General features: G+C 39.5%; 1 protein-coding gene across 1 annotated transcript in view; it reads right to left on the bottom strand.

Annotated features, from left to right (window-relative positions):
- SPON1 (spondin 1, extracellular matrix protein) overlaps positions 1-11971 on the bottom strand; it is a 35686-nt gene extending 23715 nt beyond the window's left edge. Inside the window, exons 1-2 of the mRNA XM_010284404.1 lie at positions 11654-11971; positions 7750-7814 (exon numbers count right to left, since the gene is read on the bottom strand). Of these exons, the coding sequence (XP_010282706.1) occupies positions 7750-7814; positions 11654-11971 (383 nt within the window). The remainder of the gene's footprint in view (positions 1-7749; positions 7815-11653) is intronic.
- Positions 11972-17166: the final 5195 nt, after the last annotated feature.

Genomic DNA, 17166 nt, shown 5'->3' with positions numbered 1-17166 from the left:
CATATAGGTGTGTGGCTGACTTAAAAGTTATACTTGAAGCTCAGGCCCTCACTGATAAAACAGGCAGGGCAACAACTACGTTCTGGAAGTTAATATTGTTCAGTTGTGATCTCTCGCCTAATAGAGGCCCCCTCACCCTTGTGAAAATGTAGCGAGCTTTGGGAACACTGAAAGTTGGTTGTATTTTTATGCATTTAGCAATGTGTCTAATAGCTATTGAAGTATGTAAACACTTCAGGAACTGAAAGTTTGAGAATTAGGTGTTTACAGCAAATGGTTGCCTACATGCCTTCCAATGTCCTTTTGTAAATCAGCCTCTCTCTGTGAAGCTCACAAAACTTCCAACATGTGAGAAAGTCAACACAGAGGTTCAGCAACACGTGATGTTTATATGTATAACGTTTATGTTTCAGCTTTCTGCCATCTGATGGAACTGATTAGATAACATAGGTAACATTAATGTAGTCACAAATCGTTATTAAAGCTGTTTTCACTGCCGAAGACTTCTTTCAAGTACGCAACTGTATACATAACCTTGGGCTGTTTTACACAAGGATATTTATCAGTAAGACACCACCACATTAAGGCGGCGTGAGCTGCAAAGAGTAGAATATCAGACACAATAAATTGAAATCTTTATCCATGAATTATAAGTTGAGGAGAGAGTTCTTTCATTACATTTCAGAAGACAGTAGAGAGTTCCATTTCTGACTTAAGTGGTTCTCCATCCAACAACATCTAAGTAATCATTCAATGACCTAAATGTGGAGGCTACTTTAAGGAAGAGAAGTTCTGTAGGCACAAGAATAGCAGATTACAGTGAAGTAAAAAAAGAAAAAAAAAAAAAGTAGAAAAGAAGTAAAACAAGAAACAAATGCTGAAGCCCCAAGCATGAAATTCCCTACTCATCTGTGGCTTGGCTTTTGATTCCTAAATGCTGTAATAAAGACTCACTGAGCACAGCAAATTCACAGCAGGGTCAAAACATCCAACAAACATTTTTTGCTCAAATTTTGGCAGAGAATTCTGGAAGAAAGCAACGATTGAAAGAACTTTCACTCAAGAATAAAGGAAGGAAAACGTAAAAGAGTATGTCAGCACTTTTTTCTCCAGCTAGTATGGTCCATCAACTCAAACATATTTTGGATCACAGCACTTTTGCATTCCCCATCTCCTTTCTATAGAATACTCTTTGATTGATTTCTGGAACAGTTTACTTTGTTGCCCCATTTACTCATGTTATCTATCTTGATGCTGAAAACCATACTTGGGAGTAATCTGTTGCATTTTCTGATATTCTCCTTGCAAGCCAGGGAAAACAGCCCTAATATCTTTGTAGTCAGACAAAAGATATCAAGGATATGTAAAACTTGAAATGAAAGGGGATTGATGGGATAATTTGAAGGGGATGATGAGGTAAGCATACTAACTTAGAAACCATTTGGACTAAATAGTTCTATCCGTCTGAAGTATAAAGGAAGAGGCCTCTCTGTATGATAAGTTTCACTTTCGAGTGCTTACTGCAGTGTTTTCAGGTAACCTCCAAATAAATGAGGACGAGCTGCTTAAACGGACGAGAAAAAGAGTAAACTCTGCAGACAGTCAAGAGGCAGAGGAAAACCACAGGACCATGACTACTTGTGCAAACAGCACGGAGAGATGAAATGGAAACAGGAGAGATAAAATGGAAACAGGAGAGAACATAAGGAAGGAGAGGATCATTTTCCAAACTTCAAATAATTCAGAATTATAATAAAGAAAAATGCCTATCACTTTGTGATTTGTGCATTGGTTGGAACAAAGAATGGGCTGAGGAGGTAAAAATGTTGGAAAGCAGCGGTGCTTTTGCATAAAAGAAAAAGTAAATGAGAGAGAAATATGAGAAGTAATGCTTGTGAATATTTCAGAAAAACCTAACCTTTTAATGTCAGGCACTGTCACAATTATCAATTTCATTGATAATTTCAAAATCAATTACCATTATGCTATTTTCCTAGGTAAAATACCTTGAATTTGTGCATTGAAATATATTGTCTATAGGTTGACCTACTAAACCTAAAATAATTAAACAAACTGAAAAAATTTAATATTTAGAAAACACATGGTGTGCTTAGTAATAATTACAATCATACTGCTGGACACCCGTATCCAAACATATTTTTTCTGCTTGCTAGGGCTGCAGAATCAAACGGGAGGAAAGGAATGGGAAATAGGCAGCTTATTCATTCACGGAAGTGAGGTCTTGGCCAGTTTTTTAGAATATGAAAGGTTTTAGGACAGAAAGTTAAAGCTACTTTTTCAATTTTTTTTTTTTTTCAAATCAATATTGCCTTTTTATGTATTTTTAGACAGAAGGAACACAGTAAGATACTTGGAAAGACACACTATCTGCAGCAGTATTTAATAATTTATAAGGTACTGAGTGTTTAATAATGGAATACATGACATACTAGAGAATAATTTCCATCCTATGTTTGATCTGTGTTTGTATTTATCAGTGTTAGGCGATATGTACATGGAAGTCCGTATTCCACAGTATTGCAAGGGGCTGAATGCTTTCCTGGTTTACAGGAACTACAAAAAAATGATTAGACAAATTGAATTATCATTCAAATACTTGTCCCTTTGCCTATATTAAGAAAGAGCCATATACTTATACTGGACCTATTTTGGAAATGTCAGAAACTACCCAGAGAGGTGTCTGTTGATGCATGACGCCTGTCCAACTATCCATTTTCAATTCCACTCTTTTTTTTTTTTTTAAGAGACCTGAGAACTTTATGGTGAAATGGTATTCCTTGTTCTGATGTGATATCTTGGCTTAGAGGTCCTGCCATTTTGGAAAATCAGAGACCCACCTGAAGAATCTCCTTTCTCCTACTCCCCAACCAACACGACAAACATGCTGTTATGTAAAAGAAAGATACATGTATGATAATGCCTTTCCCTGGTGGTGAGGACATAGTGACCATGAAAAAACAGGCAGCTCTAAAACCAGCAAGTGCCCTGACAACACTATGTGGTTTGGATATCACCACACTGAAGTCAATCGAGCTCATGCCAAGCTGTGGAATTGACAGCTCCTTCCATGGCCCTAAAACTGACTCTCCCCCACACCTCCCAGCAGGGTCACATTTTCGTACCTGACTGTAATTCACATTATAGAGAGGGACTGATTGATCAGGATTTGTGCATATTTTCTTCTGGTGGATTATACTCGGAAGGTCTTACCTAGGTAAAAGCGCTTGTTGAATGAAGAAGGAGGGGTGTCACAACAGAGATGTCTGAATTTGAATAAAGGCATAACGAATACAGAAAAAAAAAATCATATGTTTGGGGGAAGGGAATTTAAAGCAAGATTTTTAAATGTATTAGTTCCTGTGGAATTTGATGCATACTATCTTTAAAAGTCTTGCAGCCTTTATCCCCAAATTCTTCTGTCATGGCTTGATTATTTTACAGGTGCCAGATATGCAGATTTGGATACCAGTTGTACTATCTGTATTTGCTGTATTTTATCCTCCATACTGCCAAAGGCCAATGATTTGCAGCTGAGTATGAAAGGAAAATTGGATTCAGCCTGAAACACAGCTGAGAGGAAGGGAGCAATGAGCTGTGCTCTTGTTTATACAAGTGAGTTAAAAAAACCTACCATTTGACAGCATGCTGTATAGTGATACCGTTACACTCAAGGAAGAATGCATTCCCTGCAAGTACTTTAAAGTCAGAATTTCAGACACACAACTTGGTAATACAAACTGTAAGCAACAGCAAAATGGTTTATTACTTGACCGTTGTTCCTCTCTCAGTCGGGCAACCATAAAACTGGTCACAAAGACCACCCAAAACTGTCTCCTGCATGCAGTAGCTCAGGAGAATTTTTTGCATGTTGGTGCCTTGGATAAGAAACTGAATGCAGGATAATGAAAATGAGCCATAGGAAGAAAAAAAGAAAAAAGAAAACAGTGAAAAAGAGCAGGCATACACAGGAACTGAGGAGAGGAATGATAAAAGACAATGAAGCATTAAGTCTATGGCATATAGGTTTTCCACAGCATTGTATTGTACTGGGAGATAACAATATGTTAAAGTGTATTAGCCTTAATTCTAATTAACAGAAGGCGTTTGAGAAAATTACTTAGTGTCATTGTACCATTCCCTGCTTAGGGCTGGCAACTTGTCTCAGTCCCTTCTGTAACTTCTTGCGTCGGAACTCATGTCTAAAGCCAAAGACGTCTCCATGGGGAGGCACTTTGTGCCCACTGGATCTGCACTGAGAACTCTGTATTTTGAAAAGTTCCCAGTTATATTTCCCTTCTTAGCTCTGGTGTCATGAACCAAAGGCTTTTGGCATCACCGTCAGATTTACACACTTCGTGTCCTCAGTCCATACAGAGCTTGAAACATTACTTAATGAGCTACGACTGGCCTCAGGAGTCACGGCCGCATTGACCGGCATTGACAGAGCAGAAGAAAAGTAATTTAACTCCATGATGAATCTGTAAGAGGTACCTGGCCAAGACCATCCTCTCACACGTTATTACAGGTGACCAGAGTGGAATCGCAAGGGCTCACCAGCCGCTCAAGGTGCGGGCAAGAATCAGCAGCTTGCCTTGCTACAGCCTCTGTAAGGAAAAGCGGAGATGCCGGAGTCTCCCGCGCTGTTTTGGAAAGACGGGAGGGGACCGGGAGCCCCAGGGGCGGGCGCGGTGCCCGTCCTGGCTGGCTGGAGATTACGCTGCGTGGGCGGCAGGGCCGGTGCCCAGGGCTGCGCGGAGCCTCGGCGCGTGCTCCCGTCCCGGAGGTTCCCGTCCCGGAGGCTCCCGTCCCGTTTCTTTTCTCTGGGGTGTCCCCTGACAGGGATGAGCTGGTGCCTGCGACAAGCAAACACCGAGCCCGCAAGCATCCCCTCCACGACAGTGCCTGCCACCCCCTTCAGCTGGGGCGGCAGCCCGGTGCCCACGGTGCCTCATCCCGCGTTCTCCACAGCAGCCTGCAAATAGCTTAATACCCTTAACAGACCTCTCGCAAGTTTTGGAGGTATCTATTCCCCTCCTCCCTCTGATTTTTAGTGTAATTGCCGTGACTACGTTGGCACTGCAGCTTGGATAGGGTTAGCAATAAAAATCACTACATGGAATCTGGAGGTAAACTGCGAAGTGTGAGCAGGCTGAATTTGCCAACTTTTGACGATTTAGGCCTCCATAAATTGCCTCACTAGCATTACGCGTTTTGTAATTGTTGTAAAACGCATTCAGGAAGGTTTTTCGGCTGTGCGTATTACGACACATTGTAACATCACTTTGGCACCACTATCAAACCGTATTGTATATTAGATATAGAACTAAAGATTATGCAAAAGAAGGTTATTCATGGCTTTTAGTCAATTCTTGATTAGTAAGACTGCTGTGTTATGCATAATAATAATATACAAAATGTTTATCCTGAGGAGCCGTTATCCAATACTTGCACAACTCTAATCTGAATTCCAAGAAGGACCATCCACAACAGCAAATGCGAAATTAACAGCAGAAGTTAATGGCTATTGAAAATTTTGTCCTCTTTTGAAGCTTAGATCATATTTTAAAACAGAATCAAACAGAAGGACATCACAGCAAAATATGATAAAAAATTATTTTAAAAGCCAAAAATGCAGCACTCCCTGAAAAGTGAAGGAACATTTTTAGGGGAACCCTTGCACAGCATTTGAAAGTACAAACACCAAGATTTATTCCTTTTGATGTTACTGAAAGAGGAGAATTACCATATAGAAAAGGTAAGAATTGACTGGAAGAACATCTGGAGGGTGTTGCAGAAGCATTTGCAGGCATGTCTGTGAAAGAATATGCCTAGAAAGTATCTGAAGTTGTTGACTCTCAACGTTTTTGTGAAGTTTGTCAGTGCTGTATTAAACTAGCTATTATGACCAGGGGCAACATACTTTAATTAGCTTTGATTTTTGTTATGTAACATATTCAGTGTATTTGAAAGATGATGGATTGAGACTGAAGCAGGAGATCTTCTCTCCATCTTCCTATGAACAAAGTACACACCTGCTCTCCTGTCAATGCCAGAGCCTTCCAAGTACCCAGAGCCGACAATTCCAATAGTAGTATTGTTCACTTTGATACAGAAACACCATACAGAAACGTTGCTTCAGGAAAGTAACTGAAATTGGAAGGAAAAACTAAATGGCTTGTTTCAGTCAGAGACCTCACTGTAGTAGAACAGAGAAGTGGACAAAAGTTTCCATTTCAAAGTGCTAATTTGGAGTGAGTAGGAAGAAAGCAGCAAGAAAAAAAATGCTATCCACAACCATTTCATGGCAAACACTACCAAAGCCAAATACTGAAAATTTCAGGGGAGTAAGACCATAAATAAAGAACGCCATTACTGCCGCTTTGACTCACCACTTGCCTAACACCAGGCAAAAAAAGCCTAACCCGCAATTCCTGTGCAGAGCCTACAACTCGGTCTCAGGGCTAAAATATACTCGAATGATAGAAAGTCCATCTCACGTTCAGGTAAGCTGCTCTGGAAGTTATTGACACTGTTAAAGCCTTTTCCCATACCTTTAGTGAGAATTTCCTTGACATGAATTTCCTTAGCTTCCATGCTACAAGGGATTTCATAGGATTTTTTTCTTTTATAGATTAAAGAAGGATCAGCTATTCGAAATCTTTTCACTATTTAAGCTGTGCTCACCTTATAACCTTTTTTTCTTTTTTTTGGGGGGAGGGGGGGAGGATATAAACTGAATAGCTTAAGTCCTAAGCTGCTTAAGAGCCTCTAAGCCTCTTATAGTAGGGGATGTTTTCTACAAACTGAACTCTTTTGCAGCTTTTCTTCTGACTAACCTCCAAATTTTCACATGCTTTCTGAAATACGGACCACAAAACCAGACACAGTGTTCCACTAACTGCTTCCCTTATACTTTTTACAGAGGAAACAGGGCGACCTGGTCCCTACAGTCTTGCAGTAGACCACTGGGTCTCATCTTTAGTCACTTCTTGTAAGTCTTACTCATTTGGACCTGGATAATGAGTATGAACTTTGGGCCAAGCACAGATAAGTTATGTAGGAAGCACCATCCCGACCCTCCCCTGACAACCAGTAAATTCAAGAGTATCCTGAAAGCAGAGTTTTGTCTTCTTTTTTGCTGTGTGCCAGAGAGCCCAAAGTGAGGATCCTGGGAAGCTAGTTAGGTGTCTCACTTGGGAAAAAAAAAACATGGGAAAAAAACATGGTATAGTATCATCAGGATCATGATACTATCATAGGGTGTTTCAGATAAACATTTTAAAGAATTAGTCCTTTAAGAGTTTTTTTCATGTTTTTGTTGGTCGATTGAGGATTTGCTGTATTGACACAGTGCATTGTCACAGTGCCATGACACGGGATGCTAAAAAAATATTACGTGTAGAATAGTACAACATATATTTTAGCATGCATTGAATAAACATCATTGTTCAGTGAAGGCACAAAGTCCATGGGATAACCATTCTGCCGTAACAGTAAGTGAACCAAAGCATGTAAAAAATGAGGAGATGCTAAAGAGGAAAGAGAGAGAGAAGCAGTTATGGCAAAAAAAACCCAAAACCAAAAAAGATTAAAAACTCATCTATCAAAATATTTTTAGATTATTTCTTTACAAAAGCAAATAATTATATGAGACAATGAGTTTAGAGTGGTCCACTAGCCAACACTCAACACAAGGCTTTTGAGACATACTATTCCCTACTTACTTACACATTTAGAGGTTGCCAGGCAGGCCACTGTGCTTTTGCCTTGATGACTGTTAAAACCTCATCGCTCTGTGAAAAGAGAAAAAACAAGAAAGTGGTTGGGACAATTCTACAATGAGAGTAATATGATTTAGAGCAAAAAAGTAAAAGGCACTAGATCAGACTGTGCCTCCGAATTCTGACTATGAGAAATACGCTTTATCCTTTTTGTTATCCGGGCACCTCGTGTCCTCGACTGCACAGGGCTCATCAAGGAGCCTATATGAATGCAAGAGGCAAGAACGGCAAGCAAAGGCAGTCAGACCTTGGGCAGTCTCTTTCTCCTGCAGGAACTGAAGGGAGCTTAAAACACCAACAGGAGCTCAGAGACCATGTTATTTTTGCATCTTGAGCTGAAGGGAAAGCTTTCAGAGTGGTGCACAGTGATGACAGGTATGAATAAGGAAATCTTTGCATTGGGAAAATACCCCAAACCAATATCACCAAACTGAGTTTGTTCTGGTAACACTATCACAGAAAGATAACTGTGCTGTATCTTGGTCCACATGTGGTAATACACTGGCAAAAAGTACATCCTGGGCTGTTGATTTTGTGACTCTGACAATCCTTGCGGCCAGAGGAATTTACCAGGTTAAAGCAAGCAAAGGCAGAACAATTGCTCTTAAATCGTTACAGATACACGGGCCAAGAGGCAGGCAAAACCCAGATTGCTGCTAGGCAATCTAACACACCCTGTGACCATGTATGATACGTTATTTATTATGCTCACATATGTAAGGATGTAAAGAGTCCATGGTGGGTGCACTACAATCTCCTTTAAGTAAAGCCATTGATAGCACTTTCTCTTTACTCTCCATTTTCTCACATAATCATTACAGGGTGAAATATAGCACCCACCTGTGGTAGCCTATAGTGTGGCAAAGCATTGTACAAAGATTATTTCCTAAAGTCTGTAGGAATTCCTGCATCAGCAGTTTTAAACTTTATATTGGTACAATAAACCCAGGACAAAGGCAGGAGACCATTAACAAGGCTCTGATGCCCAGAAGACATCTATCATGCTTTTTCAGAAGCATTTTCTCCATCTCCCTTAGGAATCCACCCCAGTAATTCACCTAGAGGAGCACAAAGTTCACAACTCACTCACATGATTTCTACTGTCTTTTAAAAATATTTCCCAATTAGACTAAGAAACCCACCTCATACATTACCAGTAATTGGCACTTCCAACAGAGATGACCTTTCAGTTTAGTGATAATAGTGCCATTTCATGCTTGATAGCAATAGTTTTGATACCCCAGACAAACTCTAGCCCATATAAACCTCTGTGTAAAGAAAACAATATTCACAGGTTGTTTCTATCACTCTCAATGTTTTCTGACTCTCTCTTTTTAGCAAAACAAGGTAATTACAGCACTGATGGGCCCTCTCTGTAATACACAAGGTTTTCAGTCTCGGGAATGCATAAGTGACATGACCTTTCCCTCAACCGGAGTGGAGGGACAAGCCATTTCTCAAAAACCTTTTTTAAAAATACAGATGCTTGGACAAAGGCTATACTACATTAAATGTCTTGAGCCAAGATAGCTGAAAGTCTGACTCTATGAATGCAAGTACAAAAAGATTTAATCAAACTCCCGTACTACTAATATAGTTGGAATAAAGAGAATTTTATGATGAAAGGGAGCAATGAAACAGCACGCAGCAGAGCTCTGGCAGGGACAGGCCCTGGGTGAGTGGCAGCAGGCTGAGCTGCCAGCACAACCCTCTCCCAGCCTTCGCGTTGGGCCGGGCGGAAGCGAGCAGAGACACACGCGATACAGGAGAGATGCGTCACATCTAAGTTCATCTATGGCAACCTTCTCCTTACCTCTATGCCTTCAAAAGTGGAAGAGACACCTTTCCCCTCAAAGTGATTTAAAAGGAAACTGACTAAATGAATGAAGTTAAAAAACATTACTTGTCTTCCTCTGCCAGTGGAATTTGCCTTAAGTTTTGATTTTCCTTGTTTCAACAGCCTCAGAATCTCCAGCCAGGCATATTTGAAGACGTCCCAGCTCACTGCAGGGGGGTTGGACTAGATGACCTGTAAAGGTCCCTTCCAACCCAAAGATTCTATATGTTCATTTACTTGCCTTGAGAGCGCATTTGCATTCAAAATTGTTAACTCTGTATTGTACATCCCAAAGAAAGTCTGTTAAGAGCATAGATGGTTACGTTTATTAAAATAATACGCTGCTCATCTATAGAAGCCAGTAATTATGTCAGTAACATCCAAATCGCTCATGTCTGAAAGCATTTTAACATGTGCTATCCAAATTAAAAATGCACACCAAGAGTGGATTGAACGATGATTAACAGTTTAGCAGTAAGCGCAGAGGGAAGGAAATAAGGATCAGAACACGGTGCATTCAGACATCCCCAAATTTTTAAGGGAGGTGAAAATTCAGATGCAAGAGCTGAATTCATGGCCACTTCCTGAACAGTAACCAAAATCAAAAGATGCAAAATCCAGTGTTCTGTTTGGCCTGGAATGAAAACAGGCATTTTTGGTACCTGGACTTCCTTGACAATTACACAGGATTAAGCTGCAACTTGAATTAAGTAATTGTTATTCCAGACTGATATTCTAATTATGCAGTCATCTTTATCATGCAGATTTGTAATAGCTCTAATTTAAAAAAAAAAATTAAAATGTAACACCTATACTGTTATTAATGTCGGTGGATATTTACTTATACATGCACTGATAGACAGATACCTGAGCAGATGTTTTGTAGACTAAAGAGCATTGCTTGGACAAATGTTTAAGTCAAGAAGATGAAATCCTGGAAAATGATACAGTAAATTCTGCTTGCTGCCTCCTTTGGTCTGTGAGGCTGTTGCCATGTGAAGTCTGGATGACAGGCTTTGTGCCAGCCTGGGGGACCCAGCTCCACTCGCCACTCGTGGTGCCACCAGCCCGCACGCCTCCAGCCTCCTGAAAGGAGCAGGCCTGGGGGAGCTCCTCCAGAAAAGAAGTGACCTTCCTCTACCTCCAACCTCTCCAGCTGACCTCCGTGTTTTTGAGAGAATGTGATAAACTTAAACAGCCCAGGCAAACAGATGCTATCAATCAACCACACAAGGTACTGCCACGTGAACGATCTATAGATAGGGAGCAATCTGTAGAAAAGACACAGTGGTTGGAATTACTGGCCAATCTCATTAGCTATAATTTATTGGCAGATGGTAGAAACTGAGAGGATATGAAATGCCTGAAAAGAAACCCACTAATTAATAATATATAATTAGCTGATATAACCCAACTGCCTTGAATAAGGCAATTGCAGACTTTACAGTGGAGGCATATAACACCACATCATTTTTAGGAATTTTAGTTAAGATTTTCGTAGGGCTTGCTGTATTACATCTGTACCCATTTTTCTCTCCTCTTCACATTCCCAAAGTTTTCTTTGATTTTTGAAGTAAACAAACTCTTAAATTCATGTCAAAATATGGCAAAAGGAATTAGGATGTTTCACGGTTGTATGTTGCAAGTTGTCTTGTCATCATTCATGTATTTGGCTGGGAAGCAATGATTCCCAAGGAATGACACAGATTTTTAAAAAGAAAACTAGATGACTTGCAAAATGATGGAATGTCAAAATGTTACAGTGTCAGAACAAATTAAAGGGAGAGGCATCAATGCTCTTGCTTGGAGCTGCCGAAAATCCTTTACCTAAAGTCTGATACACACCTCTTCCAACAACAAAAGGAAACAAAAGAGAAAAAAAAAAAAAAAAAAAAAAAAAAAAAAAAAAAGAAGAAAACTGTCAAGCCTATGTTATGCCTCTGTGCATGTAGAAGTTTTAAAGAGTGAATTTGGGACTACCTGTCAGTTGTTATAGAGATACAGAGGAGGAAACTTGCTGCCCTCTTTCCTTTTCACATTTAAGGGGGTTTCCTCCTTGAGTACAAATCACAGAATTAATAGTTGGGAATTTGCAATTGAATTTTTGCTCTGTTTCTTTTAGGCATATCAATATCAGGCAACGGAGTACAGCTATGCCATTCTCCCCTGAGGGAAGCAAGGGTACACGGCACCGTGCTGCGGCGCCGGTCAGCCACAGCACGCCGCGGTCGCGTGCAGGCAGCTTCCCGTGGGAGCAGCGCGTCCCGCTCCTCGGCAGCTTGCCTGCACCGCTGTGCCTCTGCCTCCATTTGCTGTGAGAACGTGCTACCATTGATGCAGCATTTCTGCTACTTCTATAGGCAGGAAGTCACAATTTAATAATTAAATTAGTATAAGCTCTCAGTAGTCTTCGTGATAAATCGTTTTGAAAAACGTAGTTATGCATAATCACTTACAAAACTTTGTAGAGCCTACTGAAGCCTCTTCTTCAATTTTGCGTATTAGTTCACTTATATGATTTCAGTTTCCACTTGCAATAGCATAACCCCTTCTCTACATGCCTAAAGCTTGCTCGAAAAGCCTAGTAGAGCCAAAGTAGTTTCTAGATAAACTTCAATGTTTTTTGGATTGTGTCCTAAATTAAAACATGCAAAAATAGCAATTATCCTTTTCTCAGATCTGCTTTCTACATTTGTGCTCCAAGCTGGGGGTGGGTGGTTGGCTCGATAGCCGTTCCCTCTGAAAGTACTGTCCTCTAAAAAGTCTTAATAGCATGATTTAAAAAAGTTGATAATTGCATTCAAATGCAGACAGCCTTACTGACATTCTGAAGTTGGTAAAAATTATCATTTACTTTACATCCATTTGTTCCTGCAATGTACAAATGAAGGCGCATGCAGCATAAAGTCATTAAATGGCAACAAATAGAACCCCGTGGCATGAAACCACTGCTAAATTAGATCGTTCAGCTGTGCGCTTTACAAAAGATGAAAAACATTTCCTCATCTTAAAGAACAGAAAGTGGGACATAGCTCAAAAAAGCAGCATTGAAGATAGAATTTGATTTGAAGTCTTTCTCAACCAAGGGGATTTAAAACAACTTGTTTAAAGGGTGACATGCATTAAAACATAACGAAAGATTTCAGCAAAGGCTTTAAGTATCATCTGAGGACCTTTAGAATAAAAGAGAGATTAGTAGTATCAGGAAAGCCATGTAAACTATTTCATGTTCTCCTGCTGCTTTTTGGTAACCAACGTGATTAGTATCTTTTCTATATTTGAAGTTATTTTTATGAGTAATTTTTATTACTATATTTATAAATTTATAAATGTATAAATTTACTACATTTATTTTGTGTGTGCCAAATATCATTAGAAAATGTTACTGTGCAGAGCACTTAGCACTTCATAATAATGATTTGATTCAGTCAGCTAAACAAAATGACAGGGTATTATCTGCCATCAAAATCAGAGTCAAATTCAATGAACTGTGGGAATGAAAAACACCTGTCTTGAGCCAGAGCTTAATTTTAGTCATTTCACACCACCACTGCTTGGCATTCATTTGATTGTTTTTGAACAGAGAACATTTAATTCCTTCCACAACACTCATTGTTATAATATCTGAATGCCTCTCTATTCACAGTGGACTTATTTTCACGAGATTCTTAGAAAGCAACATTATCCTCAATTCACAGATGATGAATCAAATGTCTTCTGGAAATAAACCTACATATCTGAGTTTTAAGATAGCATCTGTACTGCATGATCATCCTTTCCCTCAAAAATATTTCTTATTGAAGGAGAAAGAGATAAGGTGGGAATGAAAAGGTATAATACACAGTACGTCTTCTGTGGGGACAAAACGCTCTGAAAATGAGAATGATATAGTGCTTTGGAGGGACAGTTGGGTGCTCTTGAAAGCCAATCAATCTTCTATGATCAGTATAAATAGATGTTATTCCAGCTCTACCCTATGCAGGCACACAGAAATCACTTCAGGATGCGAAAAGCAGTCAGTCCTAAAGTTCAGTTTCCTAAAATTTCTTCAATTCGTCAAAATAGTTTCAGGCTAACAGAAGTCTTCAAAGCCTCAGATTTTTGGCTCCTTGTTGCTACATACCCTGCATAGTTGTGGGTGTTACAGAGTGGTGTTAGGAGGAAACATTTAAGAGATGATACAAACATCTGCTCGCATGGTCTGAGCAGCCAGGTAGTCTACAAGGAAGCCTGAAGACTCAGCACCAAAGACAAGAGGATGCTATAGTTATTCCTCTTGTGGGCTTAGGTACCTCACTCAGTGCTCTAAGGACACGTTTCCTTGGGACTGACAGATGAAGCTCTCTTCTGAAAGCAGACACTTCTCTTCTAAACTAGGAATGGTGATAGCATTTGCTGTAATACTCTATTAGTGTTCATACCTTTATATAGGTACAATTTTCTACCAAAGGCTTTATGTTTACAACTGACTTACAACTGTCCCCACTGCTGAGTGAAAGATCATCTAGATGACATTGCTCTCTAGTCCACCGATGAAACCACCGCAGCCTGTGTGCTGGTTAATTTTCTTCATAGTTGCTTGTCTGGGGCTAGTATGGCGTTGTCTTCCCAAGCAGCCGTTTCACCTGATGCAGCACTGCTTCCCTGGAGGTGGCCGAACCCCTGCCTGCCGGCGGGGAGCGGTGAATGGATTCCTTGCTTTGCTTTTGTGCGCAGCTTTTGCTTTCCCTATTAAACCGTGTTTATCTCGACCCATGAGTTTTCTCACTTTACTCTTCTGATTCTCTCCCCCATCCCACCGGCGGGACACGGAGTGAGCAGCTGTGTGGGGATTAGGTCCCGGCTGGTGTTAAACCACGACAGCCTGGAAAAAGGCTTCAATTTTGGGGCTAGAGGGCAAGGACTCATGGTTGGGTTACTTGTTGGAGAAAGACGAGTTCTGAGCTCTGGACTATGATTCTTTTTTATCTGATAGACACGTAATGCTAGAAAGATGTTATCAGGTAAGAGGGAAATGAGCACATGTACTTAAATTCTGAGTGAGGTGTACCTTTGATGTCATAGGGGCGGGACACGGAGTGAGCAGCTGTGTGGGGATTAGGTCCCGGCTGGTGTTAAACCACGACAGCCTGGAAAAAGGCTTCAATTTTGGGGCTAGAGGGCAAGGACTCATGGTTGGGTTACTTGTTGGAGAAAGACGAGTTCTGAGCTCTGGACTATGATTCTTTTTTATCTGATAGACACGTAATGCTAGAAAGATGTTATCAGGTAAGAGGGAAATGAGCACATGTACTTAAATTCTGAGGTGTACCTTTGATGTCATAGGATTGTTCTGATTCAATAACATAGCTTTCAGTAGAAGCTGAATTGCATGATATTCACTTATGAAGAATTCAACTGCAGCAATAGATGTGCCAGAAGATACATTACAAGACCAGAAGAAAAGAAAAAAAAAAAGTATTATTTTACCCCAATACAAATGCCCACTTTCTCTCCAGGTTGAGAGAAAACTAAAGACCAATTTTGTCTTTAAAGTAGTAACTAACACAAAATACCCGGCCAATTAATGCTCAAAATGTTACGGACTTCTACGGATATTAGTTGAAACATAGCATGTTTTCAAACGGTTTATAAAATCTGCAGACATCTTGCCTACCTCAGTTTTACAGATGTATCTAAATAAAAAGAGGACCCTGATGTAGGCATATAACTGAAATATGTAAAAACTTTAAAAGAAAAAGGAAGTAGTTGTTTGCGCTATGGTAATAAAATATTTCTGGGATAAAAGCAGCTACATACAGCTTTATTTGCTCTGGAGTTTATCTTCACATAAATATACTTAACATGCACCTTTGCTTTATAGTAACTGTGAATGTGATCTCCTGCAATGCACTCTGAATGGGCATCTTTTATTAACTCCGTAAGCAATCAGCCTGCTTTGAGTCTGCCCAAGTTTCTGAGGATTTCTTGTTTATGTGGAGCATGTCAGAAGTTTCCCATAGCTATTGGCATGGTCATTATAATCCTACGATCGTGAGCTGCTAATACATCATGCAACACATCTGTTTTCCTGTGGGTGCAGCCAAAGAGGTTGCTGAAGTTGCCCTAAGCCTCAGTGCTGGGATGCAGTTCTTTTTAACATGCAGAGATTTTTTGATGAAAGAACATGCAGAAGCTGTTTTTTTCCAGTTCACAAAAAAGAGCATTTTGGAAAAGGTTAACATTTTAGTCACAAATTACTTTGTTTGGAAGGAAAAAAAGCCCATAATTAAAGACAAAGACTTATTTCTACCATTTGATGACAACTAAATTGTGTTTAATTCTATGACTGACTGAGATTTAGGCAGATTATACTTAAAGCCAGTAGCACAGATTTGGGGTTACTTTAAGCCACAGCAAAAATACATTTGTCAGTGGAATTATACCAGGACTGTGTTTGCCCATTTTATTTTGTTTTCTCTATGTTTATGACAGTGATGTTGTGGCAGTTGAAAAAATCACACGTATTATAAGATACATAAATATTCCTGAATGGAATTCATTACTTGATCATAGTACATAAAAATTTAATATTTCCCTCTACAAATAGCCATTCCTTTTATTAAGAAGTCTTTTTTTTTTTTTTTTCCCCAAAAAATAGGTAATGACATTTCAGAGAATATAAAATCTGTGTTTTTCAGTTCACCAAATATGAAAGTCTTGGGGAATTTCCAGGCTTTTAATAAAATACACTCAATTTCAAAAGCACAATTTTGGGGATGAGGTAGTTAGTGTTGGAGTGCAGCTGAAGAAAAATGGAAAGAAAGATGAGCATTTAAATCCAATCCTGAATTGTTACTGTCTGAACAGGTCCTGCTTCAGGAGAGCAAGTAACCCAGTGCTTTAGACAGTCCCAGCTTAACTGCTGTGCTGTACCAGAAAGCTTTCCTAAATTGAATACTTAGTAATTTTGTATTGACTTTTACAAAGAAAAAGCCTTCTGTTATATAAGGCTGAAAATTTTCCTAAAATGTGAATATTGTCTAATTTTGCAGAAAATATAGAAATACGTGTTAAAGTTACAATTTCAGGATCGTGACTGCACAGATGCTAGCTGACAATACACGTTTAAAAAAAGCTTTTAGAAGGGAATTATAGGAATTATAATTCCTGTTTTTGTTAAAAATTACTAGGATGGGATGCAAAAATATGTACGTTCATTGTTACTTAGGATATATCCCAAAAGCACTGATTCACTTTGCATTAACAACCTTCTGCATTACCTGTCCCACAGGGTTTTCTTTCAATGAAGTGGTTGTTTCAGGAGGGGAATGTAGGCTGAAATTAATAACAGAACTGTTGCTAATGGCAACAGTGAAAATCATATGCTCTATTTTATTTCCATTAAGGTGCTGTTACATAATCTAGGGTGTCCCAATAAAACAATAATTCATTTTTGCATAGTATAAAGCTTAGCAGTGTGTGTTAATGAGCCCTAGGCATGCTCTGAGTATTTGAGCTCTCATTTTCTGTGGCTGAACAGATTCT

Source organism: Phaethon lepturus, unplaced genomic scaffold (genome assembly GCF_000687285.1).
Source record: "Phaethon lepturus isolate BGI_N335 unplaced genomic scaffold, ASM68728v1 scaffold923, whole genome shotgun sequence".
Taxonomy (NCBI): domain Eukaryota; kingdom Metazoa; phylum Chordata; class Aves; order Phaethontiformes; family Phaethontidae; genus Phaethon; species Phaethon lepturus.
This window is presented reverse-complemented; position numbering and strand designations above follow the sequence as displayed.